The 13603-nt window shown below is 36.4% G+C and overlaps 1 protein-coding gene across 1 annotated transcript in view; it reads left to right on the forward strand.

The window, feature by feature from the left end:
• LOC127643612 (protein sidekick-1-like) overlaps window positions 1–13594 on the forward strand; it is a 337771-nt gene extending 324177 nt beyond the window's left edge. The window contains exons 42-46 of the mRNA XM_052126405.1: window positions 4302–4466; window positions 4928–5065; window positions 5851–5971; window positions 7096–7225; window positions 9472–13594. Of these exons, the coding sequence (XP_051982365.1) occupies window positions 4302–4466; window positions 4928–5065; window positions 5851–5971; window positions 7096–7225; window positions 9472–9741 (824 nt within the window). The 3' untranslated portion in view covers window positions 9742–13594. The remainder of the gene's footprint in view (window positions 1–4301; window positions 4467–4927; window positions 5066–5850; window positions 5972–7095; window positions 7226–9471) is intronic.
• The last annotated feature ends 9 nt before the right edge of the window (window positions 13595–13603 follow it).

A 13603-nucleotide genomic window follows, 5' to 3' on the forward strand; every position in this document is an offset into this window, starting at 1 on the left:
CTTTGCTATTACTTCAAATCTACCCTTGACTTTTTCATGGCCGTTTCTAATTTCTCATTTGTAACAGCAGTCTTTCCCAATCTTATAGTATGCACTCCCACACAGGTAGAGTAGCCAAAAACTGTACTCAAGTAAATGTACACTTACTTTAAAATAAATAATTACTCAAGTAGAAGCAAAAGTACTAACATACATAATTATTTGAGTAAGAGTAAGAAAGTATCCAATTAAAAGAGTACTCAAGTAGTGAGTAACTTGTTACTTTCACAAATGACATAATAGACGTTTACTCCCCTATATTCCATTACATAATAAACATTTAACATGTACTACGGAATTATTATTATTATTATATTAATGGACATTCTGTCATCATCGCCATCATGTTGTTCCAAACCTGTGTGACTTTCTTTCTTCCATGCAACACAATAAGGTGATATTAGTCAGAATGTTAACTATTTAGTCACTATTTATTTTCAGTGAATGGGGTTTTTTTCTCCATATTTTGAAAGTGAATGGTGACTGAGACTGTCAGTCCCTAACATTCTGTCTTGCATATTTTGTGTTCCACATAATGGAACAACATAAGGGTAGGGAAATTATGACAGAATATAAAATTATGGCTGAGCTATCACTTTAAAGAGATAGTTTACCCAAAAATGAAAATTCTCTCATAATTTACTCACCCTCATGCCATCCCAAATATGTATGACTTCTTTTCTTCTGCTGAACACAAATTAAGATTTTTAGAGGAATACTTTAGCTCTGTTGGCCAAAATTTGTATTCTCCAAAAAGCACATAAAGGCAGCATAAAATTAATCCATAATACTCCAGTGGTTAAATACATATCTTCAGGAGTGATATGACAGGTGTGGGTGAGAAACAATATTTGTAATTTTATGCAAGACAGCATGGGGCGATATGCATAAAAGAATGTGAATCACCAAAAACACAAGATGTGAAAGTAACCTGTTTCTCATCCACACCTATCACATTACTTCTGAAGATACTGATTTAACAACTGGAGTCTAATGGATTACTTTTATGCAGATTTATGTTATTGATTTATTTATTTTGTTTAGCTTTAAAATGTTGCCACTCATTCACTTGCATTGCAGTGACCTACAGAGCTGAGCAAAAAAACTTCTAAAAATCTTCATTTGATTTCAGCAGATGAAAGAAAGTCATATACATCTGGTGTGGCATGAGGTTGAGTAAATAATGAGAATTGTAATTTTTGGGTGAACTATCCCTTTGAAGGCTCTTGCCAGATCTGGATGAATTTGTCAATAAGAGAGGTTGTAATTATAACAGTGAAAACGTGAAAATGTTCCACAAGGACATTATATATTATGCTGAAATATAAACCAAAGCAAGATCATGTTTTATTAATGCCTACTTTAGCTATTTCATAGCTTTTAAAGTCCTGTGCGATTCTTATTTCAGTGTAGTTACAGTTTTCAATGTCATAAGTATTTAGATCATTAGTCCTGTACAGCAGTACCGCCACTTTCTACACTTGATAACGGTTAATTGCCCACAATCCATCACGGGGAAGAGGTACGAGCTGGGAGTTTACTGCTTCCTTCACTCCTGCAATGTTTTATTTCATGCTAAATGTAGTAAATCACTTTTTGACAAATCATTACTTGATTAAAATAACATAATAGGAGGCAAAACATACAGATACATTTTAAAATGTACTCTTTATTTGATAAAATGTGTTTACTCTTTATATTTACACACAGTATATATTAAAAATGAAAAACAGAATGAAGATTTATTTTATTAATATATATTTTAATAAGAATAACAAGTAAGGCCCAAGTATTTAAAACTTTCATATGTGATGTTGTTTCTACGACAGTCCCAGAGCTCCGACACTGTGTACACGTCATCGTCCGAATACACTCACTCATTTCGTTCACTTACTGCTGAGATATAGTGCATTAACTGCCATTCACTATATAGGAAATAGTGAATGAAATGAACGATTTCGGACCACTCTCTTCGCCATACGATCGCCTCACGCCCGCACATCTCACACACGTGCGCCCCGTGCACCTCGCTGCGCATGCACAGAAATTGATCTCATAAATGGCAGAGCAAAAGACATTTATTAACTTGGATTTTTACATGGATTTACATGGATAGTTTCCAGTACCCCCCGCTAGGGGTAAATGCGTAAATACTGCTCATAACATGCGGTACAAAGTGCACTGATTTAAAGATGTACACTTAAAAACTGAAAACTGTCATAAGAGCCCACTTACATTATCACCCTGAAAATGACCATCACATTACACAGAAAAGCCCACGTTAGCATTAGAGCCAAATCTTACCTTAGCGTGCTGCCTTAAATTGGAGCTGTGATTTTAATCTTGAAATATCAGCTTGTCTTGGTGTTAAATGAAGGCATTGCATGATGAAACTATTAATTTTTTACTGTGCAGAGCAAAGAAAGTGTTTCACTTTGAAGAGCTTGTTGCTGCAGCAATGATTGAGTGACAGTCTGTGACAGCGGCTCAGTGCGTGCTGCTGTACTTCCACTCTCGTAAAAGTCCAATTCAATAATCTCTTTAGAAATTACACATTAATTAAAATTAAACCCAGTAATGTAACGACAGGAATGCCACCCATTGTAAAGAATTAAAAGTAAAAAAAATTTCACTTGAGTGAGAGTAAAAGTACCCACTTTTAAACCTACTCTAAAAGTAAAAACATTTTCAAAAAGTTACTCAAGTAAATGTAACGGAGTAAATGTAGTGTGTTACTACCCACCTCTGCTCCCAGTGCCCCCTAAATAAGGCTCAAATTCCCTTTTCAATATTCTGACAGCAAACCATAAAATAGTTTTTTAACTCATGTTATACTTAATATAATTTAGCATTATTGGTAATATAATCAGTCACTTTTACACCCCAAAAAAAAAGCACTAAATTGTAGTCAAAGAAAAACAGACTCACCTAGTAGCATATACATTTTGCTACAATCAGCCTGATCTCACGAAGATTACATGACTTTGACCACATTTTTGCAAACCAAATATATGTGCTGTCGTACATGTTTGGCTGCAAAAGATCCAACCAAAAGCGAGTGAAATTATGTTATAATCGGTCATGGTTATTAAGGTGAATTTTACATAAAGATTTGAATGAGTAAAACATACTTCCCTAACCTAAAACTTTAACATAAACCTAAACAATAGTGTCTTAAAAGCAAATGAGAGGTGAACAAAACAGATATCCTTACCCTAAACCAACACCTAAACATAACTGATAGTGTTTTAAAAGCAAATATGACATGAAAAGCACATTTTCTAAAGCAACCACGTCATATGTCGCTTCTATGTCAATTAAGTCTCACATGTCAGCTTGCATCCTTGACTGGGCTTGAACTGCAGTCTTCCGAGTCCAAAGTTCAGCTCTCTATCAGGTGAGCTACCGCAGAAGCTAATCACACTGAAATTAGTGTGTAAATAGGTGGGTCTGTAATACAAGTGTAAAAATGTTTGTTGTTTTTTTTAAATGATGCGTTAGAGTAAAAGGGTTTTGATATCATAGCATAGCAGTGTGTGAGTAACAGAGTGAAAAATACGTTTTTATAGAGTCATTATCAGCCATTGTACTCTGTTGTTGAAAGTAAATAAAACACACATTTGTTGTAGCGCCTCTCGTGTTCATTTCACCAGGAAACTGTGGCAAAACGTAGTATGAGGCACGCAAAACTCAGTTTGCAAAAATTTTGGTATAGTAATGTTCAATGTGTGAGACTAGGTTGGCTATAATTGTCATCCAAACAAAGTTATAAATCATGCAAACAGTTCTTTCCCTAAACAGAAGCTAAAAATAACATTCATGAGTAGTTTTAATATGTTGAATTTATTATTTCTAAGAACCCCCTGGAACCCTCACAAAGACAACATTTTCCTAGCCATATTATTATTATTAAAGGAACAGTTTACCCAAAGAGTGAAACTTTTGTCATCATTCACTCACCTTCATGTCATTTCAAACCTGTATGACTTTTTGTCTTCCATGGAACACAAAAGAAGATGTGAGGCAGAATGGGTCTCAGTCCCCATTCACATACATTAAATGGAGAAAAATAAAAAAGATGCGATGAAAATGAATGGTGACTGATGCTAACATTCCCTAGCTTGAGAATCACAGTAATTACACCATCTTTTTAAACTAGGCTTATTCTCAACTAACCTTCTCACTTTTAACTCTTCCATTTTTCTTTCCCTCTGTGGCATCCAATTACTCCTCCTCCATCTTTTGAAATCCTGCATCTCCAGATGAAGGTTTATGGGACACATTTGTCAAGCATCTCCCACCTGGAAGCTTCTCGTACACCATTAGTCTGGACCGCCTACGCTCAGGTGTGGCCTATGAATTCCGTGTCATCGCCGTCAATAGCTTCGGCTATGGGAATCCCAGCCCACCTTCTACTGCCATATCTGGTAATATTCCTCTTATCTCAGAGCACTACAGTATTTTTGACCAGTTTTAATAAAGCATCTGTTTATTAGAAGTAGCTCAACTGGTAGAGCATGGCACTAAATTGGACATTTATGTTCTGTTTTTATATGCATTACATTTGTATTCCATTCTGAAAAACTCCAGAGATTGTGAAGTTTCAGTTGGTGAGAAGTGTTTGATTTCTGTGTGGACCTTTGGACTCATTTTGCAGCCCCTAGTGCCATCTAGTGTCAAACAGCTAAACGTTCCCCCAACTATAAGTGGAGGAAGAAACAGAAAGTTGTGCTAAGATCCTTTACAACGTGCTTTTAAATTTTACAGCACTGTTACATTATTTTCAAATATTAATAATCTGTTAAGAGCTGTAGCTGTAGCTAACAAAAAGTCCATAATATGATGGCATAAGATGCATTTTTTTAAATATTGTGCTTTGTTGTCGTAGCTCTGTCTGAAACGCCCTTCTATGAAGAGTGGTGGTTCCTGATCGTGATGGCGCTGATCAGCCTCATACTCATTCTGATGGTTGTGTTTGGTCTGCTATTGCTCGGACAGAACAAGAAGTACAAGAGCTGTGGCACAGGTAAGACTGTATAATAATAATAATAGTATACTGTATAATAACAACAAGAATATTAGTATACCAATATAATGATTATTATGAACATAATACACCATGTGTCATGTACTGAGCCCAAATTCAATTAAAATTCTTTAGTATCCTTAAAAATAAAGTGTGTAATTTCTGTGACACAAAGGTCATTAAACAGATCGGCAAAAATATTCGCTGTTTTCAAATTGATTCCAGAAAACTCCCCCTGTCTTCCATTGGTTATACAAAAATAAATGTCCTGCCCCAAACTCAAGCTATTGAACGAGCCAGTGTTGCTGTGTTTTGCTGGACTGGCCACTCATACAAACAGAGGAATGTTTTAATAGTGTCTCAGAGACAAAGTGTTGCACTTTTAGGTGAATACAATTAATTACTTATGTCCACAAATGAGTTACTAGGAGTGCTACTTGGGTGTTGAGAGATGTGTTCTTTTGATGCTCTTCAGTTTGGAGTTCCAAAATGTTTCCCAAATAAACAGAAAGTCTGAGGCACTCAAAAGGAATATAAGTTTAAAAAGCCTTTATTTAAACTTGCCTATCCATTAAAAAACATATGCCAACATGTTTCGGCCTCTTTGGCCTTCCTCAGGGCAAATTTGGAAGTCCTAGTTTTGTTTAAGGATTATTCTCTGTGTTTTTAGTTTCTCCAACTGGGTCATAAAGGCTTCCCAGAGTACTAGATAAGGCAGAGTTAATCAAGTATCTTATCACAGTGCTTGCTGTCATTACGTGGATGAAATGTAACATTTCCTACAGGAAAGCATATCTCTACTGTGGAAGAGGCTGTAACCCTTGACAATGGTGGCTTCACGGCACTAGAGCTGAACAGCAGACATCTGAATGTGAAAAGCTCTTACCTCAAGAAGAATGGAACAAGGTGGGGTGTCATTCAAACAGCTGTGAAGTACTATGGTATAAAAGGTTTTTATTTTGGTTCTTTTGGATTTAATGTAAGACATTCTGGACAAACCCATACAGTACAATAATCCACACAAAATGATTTAAGATGGATATGACAAGTCATAAAGATTTTTTTCTTTTCCAGTAGAATATTTGTATGTGTAAGTGGCCCAGTTCATTGTATGAAACTTGAATAAGAAAACTTTTGTCAACAATAAATGTTCACTCAGTATTTTTTTAATGTAATCTTGGACTAACGCTGACACCTAGAGGCTTGGATGTAGCGTCATTCAAATGCAATAGTTTTCTTTTTCCAATACCATTATAAAAATTCACTACTCACAGTTAGCCATGATTGATTTAATCCATGAAGCGAGTAGCGTGTCGGCTGGTCATGTGCTCCTAACACAGCAGCCCTCATGAGGGCACCCTCTCCATGTAGAATAAAACAAAAAGCTTTTATAAGAGTACTGATATGACTGGATTCTTTATCTTATGTGAATGCGCATGATTCTTTAAACATATAAACATGTTTTAAAATGATGATTCACTTCTTTAGGAGTAAAGCTTTTTAATGAGGTAAAAAACTAAAATATTGAGTGCATGTTTAAAGTGTCCCTAAAGAGTATTAGGACATTAGTGGAGCATGTCCATAGATAATGTGATGAACTACATTTGTTGTTACTTTGCAAGAACACCTGTGTAAGGACACCTGTGTAAGAACACCTGGGAATTGACTTTTGGGGCGGCTGTGGCTCAGGTGGTAGAGTGGGTTGGCCACTAATTGCAGGGTGTGTGGTTCAATTCCCAGCCCACACGACTCCACATGCCAAAGTGTCCTTGGGCAAGACACTGAACCCCAAGTTGCTCCCAATGTCAGGCTAGTGCCTTATATGGCAGCTCTGCTGTCATTGGTGTGTTAATGTGTGTGTGAATGGGTGAATGAGATACAATGTAAAAACCGCAAAGGTTAAAAAGGCGCTATATAAGTGCAGACCATTTACATGTGCAGACCATTTATACATCCACTAAAATGACTTTGGGATTAATCTATTTTAAATGGGTAAATGTTGGAATTTAACTCTAGTGATTGGTTCGCAGATCTCCTCCACGCCCCAGTCCAGGTGGGCTCCACTACTCTGATGAAGACATCTGCAACAACTACAATGGGGCTGTTTTAACAGAGAGCACTACCCTCACAGAGAAACCCACAGAGCTCTCTGAGTCCGAGGTATACACCTACACCAATACTATGACTAAACCTCATTCACATTTTGCCTGATATCCAATAAGGGACTTTTATTGGGGATATGAAGGAGTTTATATAGAGATGTCTACAGGTGCTTTCACTAACAGATTTTTCTGGAAAATTAGCACCAGTACCATTGGGAAAAACTGGTTAATCCGCTTTGGCAATTTTCCTTAATGATAAAGTTTTGATGCTATGTGTGAAGAAAGTCGTACGATTAATGGTTTCAGCATGTACAAGGTCAGGACGTGTATGACGATTTGCATAAACATTAGTAATGCACAGTTTGTCAGTTCTATTTGAAGTTGTTGAATACAGTGTTGTTGGGTCGCATAAATGTAAAACTATCAACAACATAACCAGTGTTGGTTAAGTTACTTAAACATAGTAATCTACTACAAATAACTAATTATTTCTCAATTTTTTTACTAATTACTTTACTTTTAAGTTACTTTCTAAAAGACTTTTCCACTCAACAAATTCAAAACAATGTCTTTATTTCTTTCTTGTTCATGTTACACAATAGTCATACCCTCAGCTCCTCACATTTCCTTCACAACAACACAGTACTGGGTTATAATTAATGTATTCTACTGTACATAAATAATATATTAGAAATAAACATAACCCTATAATGTATTTAAAAGTAATTGAATTAATGTCACTAACTGTAATCTGATTACGAGAATTTAAAATGTAATTCATTACACTATTTTTTGACTAAAAAGTAACTATATTACAGTGACTAATAACTTTGTAATTGGATTACATCCAACCCTGAACAAAAGAGACTGTAAACATTCATGTACAAAAAATACCCCATACCCCGCCATGTTATTTTATTTTTTTATTTGAAAGCTACTTATCACAGAATGTAACAGCATTTTAGTGCTGATGTGCGAATTAGGGCTGGGTATTCCATGGAACCTCACGATACGATACGTATTGCAATACACGTCATGATTCAATAAATTGCAATACATCATAATATCATAGTTTGACTAGATTACGAATTTCATTTGGGTGTATTTCAGTTATATAGTGATGTCTGATGAAGAGCATGTACCTCGAAACATCGCGTTTTTGTCTTTGGTGAGCTCATTAAATCTATTTGGAAGTAACAGTGTGCCAATTTTGTTGTGTGTTTACATGAGATGAATACACAAATAGTTGAATAAAAATATCGATACATAGATCTAAATTATCTATATGGTATCATGAGAAAAAGAATCACGATAATCACAGCCCTAGTGTGAATAGTAGCAGAACATAATTTTTTTGTCTTTTATAATCATAAAAGACACAAAGTCATTGCATGGGTGAATGGCAAATGCAGCACCTTTTTTCTCCCGAATTTGGAATACCCAATTCACAGTGCGCTCTAAGTCCTCGTGGTGACAAATCTCAGTTGCCTCTGCGTCTGAGCACATTACCGTGGATTCGTAGCATGTGTGGAGGCCCATGCTATTCTATGCAGTACCCCACTGAGAGCGAGAACCACACATTATAGCAACCCCATGAGACTCTACCCTCCCTAGCGACCGGGCCAATATGGTTGCTTAGGAGACCTGGCTGGAGTCACTCAGCATGCCCTGGATTCGAACTTGCGACTCCAGGGTTGGTAGTAAGTATCAATACACGCTGAGCTACCCAGGCCCCCAAATGTGGTGCCTTTAACAAAAAAGGCAATCCAGCAGTTTTACTGCAATATAATGGGTTTCATGTGTAAAAATGGCTAACCATTTAAAACTTTTTTTCCACTTAAATCTTTTATATGGAAGGAAATGAATAGTACTTGACAAATGTTTAAAATGACATGAGATGAAGACTCTTATTCTAGTAAAGGTGGGTTGCCCCTTCATGGTGACTGCCATGTTGAGATCATGTGACCAGCTAAATTCTAAACTCATTTCTTATTATTGGACATTTATGCATTTGGCAGACGCTTTTATCCAAAGCAACATTTTCAGAATAAATTACTCTTGCAAAATTGTTTATTTCCAAAAGAGCATCAGTAACCAAAATGTTTGCTTTTGCATGATGCTTTCTCCAAACCAATAGTTATCCATATAAAACCTAAGACTGCTGTCGTATTGACTTGCAAAACATAAAGAAAAATTACTTAATGCACCTTTTATGCAAAATGTTTGACGTGCTCTTTGCTCTTACTTTGCATTCTGTTGTCTTTCTCTTTGGTTTCGTCCCGTCCCACCACCCCTCACATACAGGCGAGCGACAGCGATTACGAGGACGAGCAGCCCAAGCACTCGTTTGTCAATCACTACATGAGCGACCCCACCTATTACAACTCATGGAAGCGACAACCCAAAGGTGTGAAGCCTGGCGGAGGCTTCGAGGAATGTGCTATGACGGATGCAGAGGGGGGTTATTATCAGACTGTTGTGACCCAGCACAGTGTAGGGGGCGTCTACACCCCAACAGGGCAACCCGCATCAGGAACACGCACTCCAGTGACTGGCTTCTCTTCATTTGTCTAATGAGCCAACCAGATCAAAATGATGGGAAGCTAACAACCAGGAAGTGGAAATGGGACAAATCGAACTTGGATGTTGCGATTGTTATCAAAGGCGAAGAATGTGTTTTCCCAGAGACTTATAGCTCTCAGTTCCCCTAAAACGTGTATTTAAGACCTCTCTTCAAAGAAGGGAGGGAATTAAAGTATCTTATTGTTAATGTGTTAATAAATTTTGGGCAGATTTTCAAAGATTAACCACAAACCCGAAGGAGCAGAGACTTTGCACTGTGAGACTTTAGCAAGAGGCGGTATTAATTTTAAAGACTCAAAGACCTACAGAGGAGGATAAAGGAAATTCCTTTGTTATGAGTTCCCGTTCCATAGCAACTCTCTGGGATTAGTGGAAATGTGTGGGCAAACAAACGCTTGAGTGGTTCAGTGAATCACTTCCTCAGAAACTCTAATTGAAGTTGAAACATCACCGTATATCTGACTTGTACAGTGTGTGGTAGACTGGAACAACAATGTGTTTTGTGTGTGTTTGTTCATGTCGGGGGTGGGTGGCTTTATTTTGGACAACAAGAAGCACTGAAAATACTTAATTTGCACACATATTGCTCTCTGAAACCAAAAGAGTGATGTTGTAATCGAAAAGGAAAGGAAATGTGTGCTTACAACAGATTGATTTCTTAGGTTAGCAATACTGTATGATAAATATTCTGTATGTGTGTATATTTTTAGGATCAATTTTGTACAAACAATGTTTTTACTGTAGAGTACATTTGTGCCAAGTCGAAGTAGTTCCCTAGTGATGTTCATTTCAGCCAGTCACAATCCACACTGTTTGTTTGACTAGCTTGCAGTGTATGTACAATTCAGTCACCCAGAGAACTAAAAAGAAATGTTAGACAAAGTCTTAATCCAAATAGACACAGATTTTTCATCTCCTTTAATGTCGAACAAATATTTATTTCAATATAAAAGAATATCAGTGGTTCATACACAGGGAAAAGATGGTGATGGTAAAGGTCTGCGTAAATGTCTTGGGGTGGTGTAGCGTAGTGGTTAAAGATCTAGGCTGGCAACCAAAAGTGCCCTTTACAAAGTCACTTAAACCGGGTTATTCCAGAGGGGGATTGTCTCTGAAATATTTTAACATTACAATGTCACATCACAGGAACAAATACATTACAAATAATACTTAAACCGAAACATAATTGACGCAAGTATGTGAACGCAAATACTTCTAGCTACACAAACTCTATTTTAAATATCGTTGAGCTCCATAATGTGTTAGAATGCAATTCATAACTGAATGCAAGTGTATGTTGCTTTCTCAGCATTGACACAAGGGGTGCTTTAAAGCATTAAACCAAGCTTTAGCTGTAAACTATCTTCTTCTATGGTCAGTTTTCACTTTCATGTCAAGAGTTTCAAGAGAAATTTGCTAAAATGTTATTTAAAGTTTGTTAAACATTTAGCATGTTTAAAACTAGCCACCTAAAGATTAGCATATCAGCTAATGGCACAGACGTTTGTAAGTAACTATCGCCCCCTTGAGTTTTGAGGTTTGTTACTGCCACAGTTACATGAGAATGCATGTTAACTTGCAATGTTGGCCAGGTATTTGCATTTTCATACGTATGTAGAGTATGTGATTGTGACAGAATCACATTAATTAAAATAGACAAGGACAGATTTCTGGCTTAGTTGAATATTAACAAAAGGACAACGTTAGGTCCAAAGACAGGAAGGGCTATGAAAAGTATTATCGATTTGAATGAGGGTAAAATATGCACTTCAAACAGAGTATCACAATAATTTGTGACATGCTTTGAGGATTGCTCTTGATACTGAAATGTTAGTAATGCTTCCTACAGCTGGTTTATAATATCTACAATGCATTCAATATGTTTTCGAAGGCATCATAATGCATTGGACTTAAGCATTCAAACTAAATGATTAATAGTGTCTAGTAATGGTAAAAAAATCTGCAGTATGTTCATTATGACTTATGAACACATAAATCATCTTGGCATTTAGGATTAACCAATGTTCACTTTATTAGGAACACCTGCACACCTACTTATTAGTGCAATTATCTAATCTGCCAATCGAGTGGCAGCATTTCAATACATAAAGAATTGCATATATGGGTCAGAAGCTTCAGTTAATGTTCACATCAACCATCAGAATGGGGAAAAAATGTGATCTCAGTGATTTCGACCATGGCATGATTCTTGAGTATTTCTGTAACTGCTTATCTCCAGAGAACAGTCTCTAGAATTTGCACAGAATGGTGCCAAAAACCAAAAAACATTCAGTGAGCAGCAGTTCTGCAGACAGAAATACCTTGTTGAAGAGAGAGGTCAACAGATAATGTTCATACCGGTTCAAGTTTCAGAAAGGCAATTGTAGTGAGCAAAATAGAAGCTCAGAATGCACAACATGTCTAAACTTGAGGATGGGCTACAAAGCAAAAGACCACATCAGGCACTTTATTAGGACCATAGTGTATAAAACATTGAGTGTATAATAAAGTAATACTCTGTCTTATACTCTATAATACAGTAATAATCTCTCATTGCCATTTGCTGTGATCACAAAAGATCAGCACATGTTTAGCACATGTTAAACCCCTAACCCTAAGTATTAAACTTAAGAGCACATCATTTTTCTTGCATTGTTTGTGCAAGTGGAATGATACCTCAATATCTGTAGACGATTATACAGACAAAAAAAACAAACAACAACAACAAACCACCATAGACTTACATTGAAGGAGGGATCAAGACATATTTGGAGACCATCTTGGGGGTGGGCACTTTTAACATGGAACACAAAGCAACCACTTAAAAACCACCCAGAACAGTCTAGCTTCTATCCCATAGCACCCTAGAAACCACTCAGAACAACAGCAACCACATAGCAACATCCAGGCAACAACCCAAAACACCACAGCTTTATTGCAGCGAGTTTTACATGGGCAATCACCACTTAAAATTAAAAAGAAATAAAATAATCTAATTAATTTAACTTGGCATCCCTGTAACTTTACATCCCAGCTGTGTGTGATCCAACTATGCATTTAAAAATAGAAACATCTAATAAGCCACATGCTCTATGTAAACTGTTACAAATGTAACTCAATCTTAGTAAGCTTAACTGCAAATTATTTCTTCAAATTACACGAGTAATATTGTTATCATATTTTGCTGGAATTTTTCCCTAAACAGATTTTTTAACATATTGGTGACTAAATTCCAAAATGTGTCAATTGGATGTTTACATGATGCAGACTGCAGAAATGTAATCTCATGTAATCTTTTAATGGGTTAAATGATGAGATGTATGAATGTGATTGCGCTACACAACAAATTATCAAACAAGTTGCATCTGCAAACAAATGATGCTAGATGCTTTTTGTCAGAACTAACGTCATTTTATTTGTCATTACTTCCAACCAACTGGTCTCAAGGTGATTTTTGGTGGATGTAAGAAGTCAGATTCCCAGAGCTTCACACAGATGTCCTAGCAGAGTGACCACATCTACTACCTTTAAAAACCAGAAACTGTCCAAACAGTGTATCTGTTGTCTTATTTAAACAAACAACTTGTTTTTGTGAAATGGATTGCTGAGAAAGTGTGCTTTTGCTATTTTTAAAGTAAATGCCACTTGGTTTGATATATTGTTAATGAATGCAATTAGTCATACATTTTTAATTGTAGCTTAACTATCCAAATCCTTTTGGAGGCCACTGCAGGAACGCTGCATCACTGTAACCCCCCTTGATTTCGAGGCTTGATTGTAATGCATTTGTTTTGATTACTATGATTAAATGGATGAGACACATTTTTACAGAAAATCCACTATTTTTCCCCAT

This window comes from Xyrauchen texanus, chromosome 5 (genome assembly GCF_025860055.1).
Source record: "Xyrauchen texanus isolate HMW12.3.18 chromosome 5, RBS_HiC_50CHRs, whole genome shotgun sequence".
Classification (NCBI taxonomy): domain Eukaryota; kingdom Metazoa; phylum Chordata; class Actinopteri; order Cypriniformes; family Catostomidae; genus Xyrauchen; species Xyrauchen texanus.